Raw genomic sequence first — 16,935 nt, 5'->3', positions numbered from 1 at the left:
TGAACCTGTTGGGAAAATGCATTGAGGCGGATTATTGAAACATTCTCGGAGTACCATACCCTTTCCTTTATACATATTGTAGGGGTTTTACTCACTGGGGCACAATGGGAGGAAAACAGGAGGCATGTTCTTAAATTTCATATGGGTTTATTACTTCATAAACCCAGAAGCCAAACAGAAAAGCAAACAGCCTTTAGATCAGGCAAACAAAGTAAATGTCCTTAGCACGTCTCTACTCAGCCAGGCCTGTGTGGCACACAAGCTGGGGTAGCGTCCAGTGTCCTGGCTTGGTCTGAAGACAAACATACACAGTAGGCCTTCTACCTCCAAACACACAGACTATGTGCCAAACAACAGCCTTCATTTTATAGGCTGTTAACCACACCCAGAGGTGAGGTATGTGGGTAGCTGGACCCGCCCATTATCTCCTAGCTACCCGTAACCCGGCTGCCAGGTGCGCCAAACGATCCTCTTAGTGCTTATGTGCTCTAGAGAAACACTCCGGGTTACATCACACAGACCAGCCATCTCTGTGACACATGCCTCCCATCGACTACATGACCATTAGCCACCTTACATACCCCCCCCCCCGCCTAAAGCTGTGGGCTTGACACCTTTTACTACCAGACAAGGGATTCTCGAGAGAGCATCGGTTACCATGTAGCTTCCCTGCTCTATGTTCTACAGGGAAGTAGGATGTAGGGCTAAAAACCCGAGGGTGACTCTGGCATTTTTTCACTTTTTTCCCTCATCCATCTGAGTGGAGCATAGTCGGATAATAATCTAAATTTTCGACCTAAAAGTACGGTAAGGTGTCCACCGCACACTTTATAGCCGAGCGTTCCTTCTCTATGACCGAATAATTTTTCTCGCAGGAGGACAGCTTTCTACTCAGGTAGAGGACAGGGTGCTCCTCCCCGTGTATCTCCTGGGAAAGGACTGCTGCTAACCCGATGTCTGAGGCATCTGTCTGGAGTATAAACTCTTTCTTGAAGTCTGGGGCAACCAGGACCTGTTGCCTACACAGAGCCAGTTTCATCTTTTGAAAGGACGTCTCCGCCTTTGCTGTCCACTTGGCCTTGGCTGAATTTGTCCCTTTAAGGAGGTCAGTCAGGGGTGCGATGTTTGGATGAATTTTCCTGTAGTATCCCACGATTCCCAGGAAGGCTCTGACTTGCTTTTTCGACACCGGTCTCAGCCAATTTTGGATTGCTTCTACTTTAATATTTTGGGGTTTTATCTCGACTCTGTCCACTACATAACCGAAGTACTTGGCTTCTTATTTCCCCATGCCACATTTCTTCGAGTTTATTGAAAACCCCACCTTCCTCAGAGCATCAAACACAGCCTGAATATTTTCCAGATGACTCTCCCAGTCTGGACTGAAGATAATAATGTTGTTCAGGTATGTTGCAGCATATTTCTTATGGGATGCAAGGATGCAATCCATAGCTCTCTGGAATTTTGCAGGGGCCCCCTGCAGTCCAAACGGCATCCGGGCATACTGGAAGCATCCGTCCAGCGTAGAAAACGCAGTCTTCTCTTTGGCTACCTGTGCCATGGGGATCTGCCAATATCCCTTCGACAGATCCAAGGTGGTTATGTGCCTTGCTAGCCCAAGCCTCTTGATCAGCTCGACGACGCGTGGCATGGGATATGCATCAAATTTGGAAGCCTCATTCAACTTCCAATAGTCGAATCTCCACTCACCATTGGGATTTGGGACCAAGACAATCGAGCTCGACCAACTGCTCTTGGATTCTTCAATGACACTGAGCTTCAGCATACAAGCTACCTCTTTGGATATCAACTCTTGTCGGGCCTCAGGTATCTGATAGGGCTTCAAGTTCACCCGCACATGTGGCTCCGTCAGAACCTTGTGTTCTATGACCCTTGTGCAGCCCGACAATTCCGAGAACAGATACCTGTTCTTCTGCATCAACTCCCGACACTGCTGTTTCTTGGCCTTCGTTAGCGTTTCCGCTATTGTGACTCCTCCAACGTCACCTTCTAGCTTGCCCAGCAAGCATGGAGCTTCCACAGCCTCTCTGTCTTGCCACGGCTTGATGAGGTTGATGTGGTATATCTGGTACGGCTTACGTCGTCCCGGTTGATGAACCTTGTAGTTCACTTCACCCACTTTTTCCACCATCTTATACGGCCCTTGCCACTTGGCCAAGAACTTACTTTCCACCGTAGTAATTAGCATGAGGACTCCGGTCTCCCGGATTGAATTGCCTCACACTGGCTGACTGGTTGTAGACTCTGGCATGAGCTTCTTGTGCCTGAAGGAGATGTTCTTTTACGATGGGCATGACCTTCACAATCCTCTCCTGCATCAGAGCAACCTGCTCTATGACGCTCCTATGGGGCGTGAATTCGGCGGAAAACGGAAACGCATTAAAAACGCATGGTAGAAGGGCAGCAATGTTCCCCAATGATAATCCGCAAATTTAATTTCTGGTGCGGATTATCATTGCGTAAAAAAAACGCAGCACTACCAATTATTTTGCGGAAGCGCTGCGTTTTCACCGCCATTGACTTGCATTAGAACGTGCCAATTCCGCAAGACTGCATCTATACTTGCATAATTGGCACGTTCTAATGTGCGGATGGTACCCAGGTGTGGAGGACAGGAGACTCTCCTCCACACCCAGGTACCATTAAAAAAGCTGTAAAAAAGAATAAAATAAAAAATAAATATATACTTACCTTCTGGCGGCCCGCGGTGCACTCCTCCTTACTTCCCGGCACTTAGCAATGGAATGAAGGACCTGCTCTGACGTCAGAGTCATGTGATGGGTCACACGACGCTGACGTCGGCAGGTCCTTCAGTCTACCACTGCCGGCAGCCGGGACCGAGCGAAGCAAGACAGCGCAGGCCATTGGAGGGTAAGTATAGATTTATTTTTTTACATTCTCTCAGGTCACACTATATAAATCCATGCTGGTTGCATGGATTTATATAGTGTGACCAAGTTGACAAGCACTTTCCAAGCGATGCTAAAATCGCTTGGGAAGCGCTTGTCAACCCATATGCGGAAACGCAAGTGAAGAACGCTTCACTTCCGCATGTCCCTGGCAGGAAAACGCATGTACAATTCGCATGCATTTTTTTCTGCCAGGGAGATGCAGAAACGCTCAGGAAAAAATCGTGAGCATCGTGGGCACATAGCCTTAGATCAGACGGGCTGCCAAGCACTATATACATGCAAGCACACAAGACATATGCCCCAATTCACCCAGCCAACACTAAAGAGGCCTGGTGGGGTATTTATCATGTGGTGTATTTATCTTATACACTATTTTTCATCTTTTTTGCACATTTTTTTGCACTATGCATCACACATATCTGTGTGACTGGCGCCCGCCCTATGCAGACTCCATCGGTGTGCATGTATAATACTACACAGTCACCCCCTCCATGAATTTGGTAGGTTAGTGAGTGGCTGTCTGCTTCAGTATTTTGCACATGTGCTGGCCCTGCCTTTATCATGTAGGCTTGCTGCATCCTGCAGTGCATTGGCAATCTGACCTGGTGTTGGTAAGGTATTATCTTTTACTGTGATGTTTTTTGAAATTATGTCCAATGTTCACCAATGGAACCTTTGCACGATCCGTTCCTGCGTTTTAACCACTCCCAGATGTCCCCCCAAGACATGTGAATGGGCCATGTCCAACACCTTCCGTGTAAAGGGGCCCGGCACTATTAACTGCTCCACACGCTCCTCCCTCACTTTCTTGACCCGGTACAACAACTCTTTACTCATCATAAAATGGGGAAACCTTGTGTCAGTCCCTGACTCCTGTGCAACCCCATTTATAATAGTGACATTATTAAAGGCTTCCTTCAGAGTTAGTCCCTATGTTGGGCAGACCCAAAATGCTCTCTGGTCACCCCTAACTCTGGAATTGCAGACTCAGGGGGCACTACCTCCTCATCCCCCACAAGGACACAAAAAGGAAACCTGTCTGACTCTGGGTGTGGTGATACCTCATTAGGGTTAATTTTTTTCTTATCTGAGCCAGCGAACCCAGAACCCTTCCCCCACAGATCCCAAAGCAAGCAAAAGTCCCAGCCTATAATAATAGGGTGCAACAAGTCCTGAACGACGCCGACCTCGTGGGACTCTGTACCGTGGGCCATTTCAATGTCCACTCTGGCCCGTAGGGTATTCTTTAGCATCACCATGAATGCACTGAACGCCGACTTTTTTCCCCGGGATAATTTGGAGAGGAAGGGTGGCCCTCATAAGGGTCACCAGGCTCCCAGAGTCTAGCAGTGCCGTTACTTCCCATCTGTTCACCTTCATGTGACATGCTTGTGGCCCCTCGCTGGGTGGACAGTTCACACTGTTGGCCGGATAAGCATAATATGAACAACGTTGTCCTATGCTGCAGTCCATCGGCTCAAGGGTCAGGGGACAAAGGGCGGCTATATGGCCTGGGCCGTGGCACCGCCAGCAAACAACATCACCTGTATGGACCTTGGGCACCACCTCCCTCGTCCATTTGGACCTTGGAAGTCCCACCACCTTTTGGGCCTGCACCCCCTGTTGGGAACTCCAGCATGTAGTGGGCTGCCTTCCCAAGGAACCTTCAACCCCCTGGTATCTCTCGATCAGTCCAACCAGTTCATCCGCATACCGGGGATCACCCTGGGCAACCCAAGGCTGTATGGGCCTCGGCAGGGAGTGCACAAACCGGTCCATCACCACCCACTCTACCATCTGCGCAGGCATTGAGGACTCTGGCTGCCGCCACTTCTGGACCAGGTGCAGCGGGTCAAACATTTGGGACGGAGGTGGTTTGTTCTGGTGATTTTAACCCACTGTGCCCTGATAGTCATTGTCAACCCCAAGCGTGCGAGAATCTCACTTTTTAGCTTGCCATACTCTTTGGCATCCTGCAAAGCTAAATCATAGTACGCCTACCAGGCGTACTTCTGGGGCTCTCCAAGTCAAGTATGGCGACAGTACCTCTGCCCACAGCTCTTGTGGAAATTTCTCCCTCTCGGCCACCATTTGAAACACCATCAGGAAGGTCTCAACGTCATCCCCCTGGGTCATTTTCTGCAAAGCCCGTCATACCGCCTTCCGGACATGGGAGTCCTCAGTCGGACCTGGGGTTGGAGCGCTCATCCTGTCCTGGATGGCGGTTGCCAGAAGCTGCATCTGCTGACGTTGTTTCTGCTAGTGCTGCTGGATCTGCTGTAACTACAGCCTGTTGGTCTCCTGTTGATGCTGCTGCGACTGGACCAGGTGTTTCAGCAGGTCCTCCATTTCGTCTGGCGATGCTTGCTGGCTTGCGACAGACTTCACCCAGGGCATGCAGCCCATCCTGTAGCAGTCACACGTCTCTGCTGGGAACGCTGCCCGCAAGTCTAACACCAATTGTGGAGGTTTTACTCACTTTGGTGTGACAGGAGGAAAGCAGGAGGCATGTTCCTTTAAAAGTTCATGTGGGTTTATTGCTTCATAAACCCAGAAGCCAAACAGAAAAGAAAATAGCCTTTAGATCAGGCAAACAAAGTAAATGTCCTTAGCAGGTCTCTGCTCAGCCAGGCCTGTGTGGCACACAAGCTGGGGTAGCGTCCAGTGTCCTGGCTTGGTCTGAAGACAAACATACACAGGAGGCCTTCTCCCTCCAAACACACAGACCATGTACCAAACAACAGCCTCCATTTTATAGGCTGTTAACCACACCCAGAGGTGAGGTATGTAGGCAGCTGGACTCGCCCATTCTCTCCTAGCTACCCGTAACCCAGCTCCCATGTGCACCAACCTATCCTCTTAGTGCTTATGTGCCCTAGAGAAACACTCCGGGTTACATCACAGACACCAGCCATCTCTGTGACACATGCCTCCCATTGACTACGCAACCATTATCCACCTTACAGTACCTTGATACATATCTGGTTTTATGATTACCCCATGGCTGATGAAAGGGAATCTGTCACCCCCTGGGACTTATCTGACCTCTAATATTGGTATACAGGGGATATAAATGTGAATCTATACATACCTGAATGCCTCATATTAGAGGTCTGTTTGCTGAGAAATGGCTTTTTATTCAGTGAAGATTCTGATGCTTGCTGGCCGTGGGGAGTGGATTCCCTTTAATAAATACTCACTTAGCCCCATTCTTCATGCAGATACTAATAAATCCAGGACCTATGAGATTTTTACCATATGATAGTTGGATAGTTAGGGGTGTATCATCCATAGCAGCAACCCACAGGGCTACTATGGTGCCCGTGAAAAAACACAGAATTTGAGCTTGGTTTAAGTTGGTATCCATGCAGCACATAGACGCATGTTTACTATGGCCATAAATCAGAAAAAAACCTATAAGAAGAAAAATGATCATAAACCCTGCTGTAAATAAATAAAAACCAAAAGTGCATTTAAATAAAATAGGGTTCTTAGCAACACTGTTTTTGATCAAAAATAGCATGAAAGCTATCCCACCATGGCAAGATGAACCCATTTGGGATAGTCCTACTCTGTTTAATATTAAAAACCTTACCATGTATCAAAGCCTCAAACTTCTGTGTGTGAATCAGACATGAGATCTAACATGATAGATTACAGTCCGGGGAAGACGGGAAACATTCATATAGACGACTGGTGGAGATGTAGTCAGTGAAGAAATCTGGCTAAATATGTTTGTAGAGCCGTAGTAGAAGATGAAGATGTCGTCCTCATCATGAAGTAGTTATTTCTCATGTTACGTGTAATGAATATCTCCTGCAGTATTGCTAATGCCGATTCCAGTGTCGGTAAATGAGACGAGAATTAGCTTTATGGAAGATGAGTCTTTGAGAAACATGTTCAGCTGCAGACTCCAAGGAAGAAACTGCTTGCTGTATGTGGCATAAAATATATAGGTTTTATTAGTATATGTAAAGAAGAAAACTAAATACTGTAAAATAATAAATCTCCTCATATGTTTCCCCTTATTATCTCCAGTAATTGTATTATTACACAATATTAGATCCTCTCAGTGAAGATCTTCTATTTAAGAGAATTTTCCTTATGGACCCATCAAAGACGGATATGGATAGAGACAAGATGGCAGAGAGGATATTACACCTCACCCTAGAGATCCTCTTCCGTCTCACTGGAGAGGTGAGAGATTCTGATGACGTCACATTACATCATTCTTATCTATGGGAATAACAGATGGACAGAACTGGAGAGGTGAGGACTCTGGAAATGTCTGGAGTGAGATTTATTAATGTGTCTCTCCATAACCAGGATTACACAGTAGTGAAGAAGACCTCTAGTGGGCGCTGTCAGGACCCTGTGTCTGAGGGATGGGAAAGACCCCTGAGTTCAATCACAGGACCTCCATCTCACCCCTTCATACATGAGGACATCAATGACCAGAAGATCCTAGAACTCACCTACAAGATGATTGAGCTGCTGACTGGAGAGGTGACAATGCTGGGAATCCTTGGACATTATACAGTAACGCTATGAAGGGATCGGGGGATGACGATATCATTGTATGTGTCAGGTTCCTATAAGGTGTCAGGATGTCGCTGTCTATTTCTCCATGGAGGAGTGGGAGTATTTAGAAGGACACAAAGATTAGTACAAAGACGTCATGATGGAGGATCCTCAGCCCCTCACATCACCAGGTAATGGACAGGACTAAATACACACGGCCTATAATTATCTGTATGTAAAGAATGAATTCAGTCCCTGTATGTGTTTCCTCCAGATCTATCCAGTAAGAGGACAACACCAGAGAGATGTCCTCGTCCTCTTCTTCCACAGGACTGTAAGCAAGAAGATCCCAGTGGTCCTCAGGATCATCAGGTAGATGGAGAGAAGGTGTCATGTGATCTCCCCTATGATGTGTAGATGGCTGTGAAGGTCTTGTGCTCAGTTTTGTTTTATCCTCCAGTATTATATGTTTTATACTTGTGTAATGAGAACGGTGGAAATGGCCGGATTAGAGTTGATCATAGATGTGACTTCTCCATCTGTCTGTGACTTTTACAATATTTGTTTCAGGGTGAAGATCTGACCCATATTAATACTACAGAGACATATGTGAGGGGTGATGAGCGGTGTAAAGAGGAGATTCCTACATATGACTACCCAGGTGAGTAGTGACCACTAAATGCAGAGAAGTCACAGATTCTTCTCAGTCACCGGCTGTGGCTGCTTTATCAGTGGTGTAGTCCGGCCGTATCACAATCGTGTGATCACCATTTTGCCTCTAGACCACAACATTCTCTTCCACCCAAAACTGTTCAAATGATTTTGGGCATTGAAACCCTTTTCCATAGAACTTACAACCTGAAGGATCCACCTACTCACTGTGATTAGGAGACGTTACCTGCCCAGATCTGTAAACCACAAAACCAGAAAATCACTTGAAAAAAATATTATGATGAGCCTGTAAGAGAAAGCGGAGGGTAATGATCTATTGGCTTCCTAGAACCCTGATATCTTATTGGATGAATCTACCTTCTCTCCCTTCTGTGCTGCTGAATGTGCTCATATGGTTCCTACAAGACCAGGTCCAGTCTTTCTGGCCAAACTTCACATTTATGATCTACAACATTAAATGTGCAGTGAGGCCAAGTGTGAATTTCTGTACAATAACAACAGAGTTTCCCTTTATCCTGACTTTTCAATTTATTTTAAAACCGACTAACTTCAAACAGGATTGTGATAAACTAAACAAAAAAAAACATTACACCTGCGCCATGATATATCTCTAAGCTAAATATAAGATGCCTCATCTCTGCACTATTATAAAAAGTTCTCTTTCAATGTCTAATATTTTTTCTTGAAACTCATCTGACAGAAAATATTGTCCCTTACGATAGTTTAGATTCCCAAGAGCCACCGAGCCCCATACTCTAATTACCACAGAGAGGTTTCACCACTAGTTACTCACTACTTACTGATGAAGACTGTTGAGTTTGATCATTTCAGTAGATGTGTTATGGTCTATACTCACAGTTTTGACTATGGTAGTTAGTGCCCAAAATACTCTGATTTAACCCCTTCCTGCAGCCAGTTTTGTGTTCCTATCTGGGCCCATTTTTCAAATCTGACGTGTGTCACTTTATATGGTGATAACTTTGGAATTCTTCACAAAGGATAATAGGAAACAAATGAACCTTACAAATTATATTCCATCTTCTCTTGAATCTGACAATCCCCTATATACGATCGTACACTACTGTCTGGCACATGACAGGTTAAAAAGGGAAGAAGCGCCATTTAGCTATTTGAATGTAGATGTTGCTGGGATAGTTGGCAGACACAATATATTGTGGACACTATTCGTTGTCACCTGGCAGCTCAAAAGATGGCTACCACAAACAGGCTTGGCGCTATCTACTCCATTTTCTAGATCCCAGGGTTTGCCTTGCTCATCATCCTTTAACCCCTCTACATGGATTTGGACTTAGACAGAGACCCCCTAAGCTTGGGCCACATTGTTATCTAATGTTCTGTGGTGTGAGATGGCAAGAAGAATAGTCAGATAGCCGGGTCAGAACCAGGGGGTCAGAGAAAATACAAAATCACACAAAAGTAATCAGTAAACGGGCCGAGGTCACAACAGGAAACAAATACACAAGCCGGGAGCTGAGCACAGAGGACTGAACCAGAGGAGAACAAGGCTGTATCTGGCAGCTTCCAGCAATATGCTTCCAGCTTTAGTAGGGTGCGGTGCTCTCCAGTTGGCTGAAGCAGGGAGCAGATTACTCCAGCTGAACAGCACACACACCCATACTGCCAGACTGGATGGTACTACTGGTCCCAGCAACCCTAATCTTAGTGGCTGGTCAGAACCTGTGCCACCCAGAGCTTCTGGTTCCTATGTCTCTTCCATAACCTGTGCCGCCTGCAGGATGAATAAGGCGGCTCCTGGTGAGAGAAGCAGACGTTGCAGGAGCAGATCCCAGAGGAGATGGGACCCACCATTTACAGAAACCTTAATATGACGTAATAACAGAAAACCAGAGCAGTAGAATTCCCCATAAAGTGACTCCATTTTGGAAATTATAACCCTCAGTGATATAATCTATAGGAGTAGTGACTACTTTGACTCACTTTCTGGATATTAGCACGCAGTGGATGATGGAGAGTGAAAATTGCAAATATATAGTTTCATTACCCAACACATTATGCCCAGATTGTGCTCCAGGAGACACACACCATCAATTAAGTGGGTTCTTCTCACTATAGTAATGCTAAATACATGGATGCTGAATGTGTTTTGGGCGCACTGCAAGGCTCAGAAGCGAGGGGGAGATCTGACTTTGGGGGAGCGGATATTGCTGGATTGGGTTATGGAAGCCATGTTGCTTTTCAAAAGCCTTTGAGCCACTAATAATGTGGAAACCTCTGGTTTTCCATTGACAGATGATGGACCTGAGTGGGGACTTGTTTTTTGTGAGATGAGTAGAAGTTTTTATTGATATTATTTTCCCCTACATAACATTGTTTGGTGGCTTTTTATTCCATATTAGGGAGGCAGAATTAACAAACAGTTGGACACTACGATCCACTGGTTCATACTATGAGGTTTTCTATTAGACTGTGAACTGTTATTGTCTTGGTGAATAATGACGGCTAACATAGGGCAAAATTAAAAAAAAATCACAGAAAAAAATACAGCCTTACTAACACCAATAATCGTACCAATTCATGGAGAGGATGGTTGCCTAGTATTAAAGATGCACACAGATGAAGCTTGCATAGGACGCCAGTCACACAGGCAGGTTTGATGCACAGTGTCTGGCTTAGGATACTGATGATGTCCATACTGGGTAGCAAGACTGCCCAGCACTATATAAGTGCACCCCACATGTATAGACACCCCAGTACACCCAACCAACACTAAAATGCTAATGCATTTGTTATCTGATTTGGTGTTGGTAAGGCTGATTTTTTTCTGTGATGTTTTCTTGGTAAATAATGATACTTTTACATAATGTACATTTTTACATAGAGTTTAAGTAGAAATATTCAACAATATAAATTTTAAGGATATGTTATTCATAAATAATAATTGGTTTTATTCTTGGCAGATGACTGTACCAGGAGATCAGAGGGACAGCTGACATCTTCAATTTTTAATTCTGATGATCTTGAGATCCCACAGGATACAATTGAAGTGAATACCATTACTCCAGATATACCATCATCTCTTCACAGCAAAGATCGGTCATCTGCTCATTTGAACCAGGTCCTGTCTTCTGATTCATTACCGACTACTAAGGAAAATCAAAGTCACAAAATAAGCATTAAAAAACAAATTGCTCCTAAAGCAAAGAAGCCATTTTCATGTTCAGAATATGGAAATAGTTTTTCCCTCGAAAAGTCTTTTCTTAAATATCAAAGCATTCACACAGCAGAGAATAGATTTTTTGGTTTCAACTGTGGGAAATTTTTTAACCAGAAATCAAATCTTGTTAATCACCAGAGAAGTCACACAGAGGAGAAGCCATTTTCTTGTTCAGAAAGTGGAAAGTGTTTTACAGAGAAATCAAGTTTAATCAGACATCAGATAACTCACACAGCGGAGAAGCCTTTTTCCTGTTCAAAATGTGGAAAATGTTTTAGCCGGAAATCAGATTTGGTTAAGCACAAGAGAACTCACACAGGGGAGAAGCCTTTTTCCTGTTCAGAATGTGGGAAATGTTTTAACCAGAAATTGGATCTTGTTAATCACCAAAGAACTTACACAGGGGAGAAGCCTTTTTAATGTTCAGAATGTGGGAAATGTTTTAATCGTAAAATGATTCTTGATAGCCACAAGAGAACCCACACAGGGGAGAAGCCTTTTTCATGTCCAGAATGTGGGAAATGTTTTAACCTTAAATCAGCTTTGGTTATGCACCAGAGAACTCACACAGGGGAGAAGCCTTTTTCCTGTTCAGAATGTGGAAAATGTTGTAGCCGGAAATCAGGTTTGGTTAAGCACAAGAGAACTCACACTGGGGAGAAGCCTTTTTCCTGTTCAGAATGTGGGAAATGCTTTAACCAGAAATCAGATTTGGTTAATCACCAGAGAACTCACACACATGAGAAGCCTTTTTCCTGTTCAGAATTTGGAAAATGTTTTAGCTGGAAATCAGATTTGGTTAAGCACGAGAGAATTCACACAGGGCAGAAGCCTTTTTCCTGTTCAGAATATGGGAAATGTTTTAACCAGAAATCAGATTTGGTTAATCACCAGAGAACTCACACAGGGGAAAAGCCTTTTTCCTGTTCAGAATGTGGGAAATGTTTTAACCAGAAATCAGATTTGGTTAAGCACCAGAGAACTCACACAGGGGAGAAGCCTTTTTGCTGTTCAGAATGTGGGAAATGTTTTAAAGATAACTCAGTTTTGGTTAAGCACAACAGAACTCACACAGGGGAGAAGCCTTTTTCCTGTTCAGAATGTGGAAAATGTTTTATCCAGAAATCAGATTTGGTTAAGCACCAGAGAACTCACACAGGGGAGAAACCTTTTTCCTGTTCAGAATGTGGGAAATGTTTTAAATATAAATCAGATTTTGTTAAGCACCAGAGAACTCACACAGGGGAGAAACCTTTTTCCTGTTCAGAATGTGGGAAATGTTTTAAAGATAAATCAGATTTGGTTAAGCACAAGAGAACTCACACAGGGGAGAAACCTTTTTCCTGTTCAGAATGTGGGAAATGTTTTGTGAAAAAATCATCACTTCTTAGTCACCAGAGAACTCACACAGACGAGGAGCCATTTTCATGTTCTTAATGTGGGAAATGTTTTACATGGAAATCAACTCTTTACAAGCTTCAGTGAAGTCTCACAGGAGAGAAGCCTTTTTCATTTTTAACCAAAAATTGTATTTTCATAAAGGGGTTGTCCACTACTAGGACAACTCCTTCTCATTCCTTATGTTTGGCCTTGTTAAAATAAAAACACACATACGCACTTCCTGTTCTGGCGCCGTTTCCATCGCGTTTCCGTAAGGATCAGACAAGATTGTTACATCTCACAATCCTGCTCCCAATCAATGCCACCTTCAGACGTATTGTACATCAACAGGAAGGACATGGCCTGGACATAGCACCAAGAGAACGCACACACTGAAAGCATTCTCTTCAGACCGTGTTCCTGGGGGAATTATAAGCAATTTACAGCCTCAAACATGCTGTCCGATATGGGAAAGAAAGACAAGATCAGAGGTTAATCTGAGGTCCTCCACCTCTGGCAGCATGTCTGGTATGCAGCATTTCTTATGGAAGGTCTTATCTTCTTGCTTCAGAGCTATTACTGCCTCACCTCAGCATGGAAAAAGAAGCTGTCTTAACCCTCATGATGCCAGACAGCTCCAGGCTGTATGTCCTGCACCAGCTTCTCTCTTAATGTAAGCCTCACAAGAAAACAGCTCCACAAATCTCCCTGTACGCTCACCAAAGCCCACATACTGAGCAGTGCTTGCTTCACAGGGACATTTACCCCCCAGCCACAGGTTATTCTGATATGGGGAACAACATAACTTATTTGTATATCAGATTGCGTCTATCCCTACTAAAGAAGATATGGAGCAATATATTCAGAGGCTGGAGACCACATACAATACTGAAATACGTCCCCTCACGTCTGTCCTGTCACAGCTTACTGACAAGGTACAGAGATTAGAGGATAATGTCGTCCAAGTTAGAGGCCATCATAATGCTCAGAAACTAACACTGGATCTTCACAGGCAGTAAATAAACCATCTGTTTAATATGGTTGATTATCAAGAAAATCACAATAATATCTGGATAAGGGGTATACCTGAAAGCATCAATGCACAAGCAATCATGTTGTCGGGGTAAAAGAGAATATATATATTTGTAACTTTTGTAACTTTTATACGCTTTTTTGCTAATGTACTAACCACCATTTTGTGTCATATAACAATAAGCTTTCCTTGCTATATATTACTCAAATCGAAACTTAAACTAAGACAGTTCCAGTGTTGCCAAGACTTATTTCAGAGAAACGAAACAAGATTATAAGCTGACGGCTGCAATATCTGCCCAGAGACTGAGATAAGGAGATGTGGACCAATCAGGAGTGGCCAGACACTGGACTTTCATGGCTTACCCCGCTCCGGACAACCCCTATCCCCTCCCCATTATGTAGTGTATTTAGATTTGTGCATGTAAAAAAATAAAGGCAGAACATTGCTGAGGACGTTGTCTGTAGTAGCCTTCTGAGCATGCTCTGAGCTTGAACCAGCTTGTTGTCTGACTCATTCTTTGAATGGTTGACCCATGCTCATAGTTTGAATTTGGAGTGACTGGAGGACGAGTGGAATGTCATCACGACCCCCACAAATGGCGCTCAACGTGCGGCGTGGCTAGCGGTACGCCGCCCTCCCGGACCCATATCGCTGATTTCCCTGGTGGTGACCGCGGTGGCTGAATTTGAGGCCTGATCAACCTCCATCGAACACGGTAAGTTGAGATGTATTTTATATGTCTCACTTGCCTGTGTGTCAGCCGCAGCGGTTCCTGTTGGGTTGTCAGGTTGGATCTGGGTGGGTGATCGGTCGAGTGATGAGACCTCAGGCGTCCCGCACCACGTCCTGAACCAGCAAGTGTTAAAACGAGTGACGTCGCATGCCTGCGCGTGCTCGTGTGCACACCACCTCCTCCTCCCCCGGTCACTGTACTTTTCTTAGATAGCTGCTTCCCGTAACTGATAGTCGAGGTTTCAAAGCATTCCTGAATTGTAGTGTAAGGAGGTGTTGTGCTGTCAGAATCTGTGACGAATTGAGGAGTGCTCTTCGTCTAACACAGAGACTGCTGTAAAGTCAAGGTTAAGAAACAGTGTATTGAGGTGTCTCTACACTGTCGGGTGGTGCCGTGGTAGGAAAGGAGATAGATTGAGGTGTCTCTCTATCTCATCAGTGTATTGAGGTGTCTCTACACTGACGGGTGGTGACCTGTAGTCAGGGTGCCGTGGTGAGTCGCACTGTAAAGTCGCCATTCAAGGCTAGGAAAGGAGTTAGATTGAGGTGTCTCTCTATCTCATCAGTGTATTGAGGTGTCTCTACACTGACGGGTGGTGACCTGTAGTCAGGGTGCCGTGGTGAGTCGCACTGTAAAGTCGCCATTCAAGGCTAGGAAAGGAGTTAGATTGAGGTGTCTCTCTATCTCATCAGTGTATTGAGGTGTGCTCTACACTGAGGAGTGGCGACCTGTGGACTGCACCAGTGATCTGAGTCGCGACAGATCATTGCATTCTATAAGAAAATGTTGTGTATATTCAAATTTGAAAGATCTCGTAAGTTGCGGAATGCTGCTGTAGGAGTTAAGCCAATTAGTGGAGTTACGGGAAGGCAAGAAGGCAAGAAGAATGTTAGGAATTTGTATAATATGATAAGCTTATCCAGTACAGGCAGGCTTTAGTTTTCAGTGTAGAAAGAATGTATTACACAGAAGTTGGGAAAGTTGGGTGAGGATTTTTGCACCAGACTCAAGCACATCTTAGAGTAGATGGTGCAGGGGGGAACAGAGAATGCCGAGCCTTTGTTCGGATACATGAAAGCTGCAGAATGTGATTTGTTATGTGCCCCCAAAATGGCCGTTGCACCTTTGATGCCTGTCACTACACTGAGCCCTCAGTCACCACCCTATAATGGCGCCGACGCCAAATCACCGGAAGGGTGGACGTGTCGGGTGTGTGGAGAGCAAAACCCACTCTGGGCGGGCCGCCCATGGCACGATGCCCAGCCTGCCCCCAAGAATAATCCCACCCCCACTCTAACTCCTCCCTCCCACGGCCATCTTGTTACACCTCTTACTTGTTGTGGGAGGCCCGGAAAGCCCCAATCCGGCCTATATCCACTACTAGATCCGTCCGGTGCATATTACCAGCCACCAGCACAGGTGGAAAAGCCTGCAGTCCCAGAGCACCCATCTGAAACTAATGTGACACCCTCTGCTCCAGTCCACGATGCTGAGACGCTTCCCCTGTTTCCTATGGGAGTCACCCACAACCCTGGGGATATCCTCCTCAACCCCCCCAGAATTTCAGGCCAGACTGCTCTCCCTCCGCCAACATACTGTTACTCAAGACGATACGGAGCCAGATGAGGGATGGGCTCAAGATACTCCAGCCCCCCCCCCCCTTCCTTTACCCCATACGTCTCCTATGGCATCCTCCACCCCATATCCATTACCCGTACTCCGGCCCTTGCTCCAAGCAACTGCTGAAAGAGCACCACCCCCCCAGCCCCTCAGAAGTCTGGGACCCCTGCCGCTCCCGGAACCTAGTAGACCCATCAGGACGCCCTGTCACTCTGTCAATAGGCTATGGTGACATCCTTACACATCGGGTGGGGGCCATAGTCAACCCTGCAAACACCTGTATGAGCCATGTTGGAGGATTGGCTCGCAAAATTTCCCTTGCTGCTGGTTCTACTCTGGCTGCAGAATGCCAGGCTCACTTAGCCGAAAACGGAGAGCTTTCAAAAGGCCATGGATTCCACAAAAGCAGGATCCCTTAGTACGTATGAATCCGGCCTAGAATACATGAAACAGTTAAAAGTCTGGGCTCAGGATCGCTTGTCAGATCAAGCTGGGTCTGTACAAGATGTTCAACAAGACCCTGATGAATCAGTGGAAAGATATGCTGCAAGACTCAGCATGCATTTTAAGGATCTCGGATACAGTCCTCACGTCAAGACGCAGGCCGCCCTGTTGGTTCAGGCCCTAGTAGATGGCCTACAAGACGCTCTCAGAGATGAAGTCCTGAGAGTACGGCCCGAGATTTGTTCTTCTTCTTTCAACGACGCGGTGGACTTCGTTAAAGCTTTCCAAAAATCAATGCTAAAAATGGAAAAAGATACTAAGCCAAAGAAGAAAACCGCTCCTGCCATGGTATATCAAGCTCAAGAAAGCTACCCACCCCCTGGCAACCAACATGGAATCA

General features: G+C 45.4%; 1 protein-coding gene across 1 annotated transcript in view; it reads left to right on the top strand.

Moving 5' to 3' along the window:
- Positions 1-1,363: 1,363 nt before the first annotated feature.
- The window catches only part of LOC141213608 (uncharacterized), a 57,417-nt gene continuing 41,845 nt past the window's right edge, over positions 1,364-16,935 (top strand). The window contains exons 1-2 of the mRNA XM_073665216.1: positions 1,364-1,405; positions 11,797-12,690. Coding sequence (XP_073521317.1) covers positions 1,364-1,405; positions 11,797-12,690 — 936 coding nt within the window. The remainder of the gene's footprint in view (positions 1,406-11,796; positions 12,691-16,935) is intronic.

The sequence above is a fragment of the Phyllobates terribilis genome, unplaced genomic scaffold (genome assembly GCF_046119375.1).
Source record: "Phyllobates terribilis strain yellow unplaced genomic scaffold, ASM4611937v1 Scaffold_200__1_contigs__length_3551848, whole genome shotgun sequence".
In the NCBI taxonomy this organism is placed as follows: domain Eukaryota; kingdom Metazoa; phylum Chordata; class Amphibia; order Anura; family Dendrobatidae; genus Phyllobates; species Phyllobates terribilis.
This window is presented reverse-complemented; position numbering and strand designations above follow the sequence as displayed.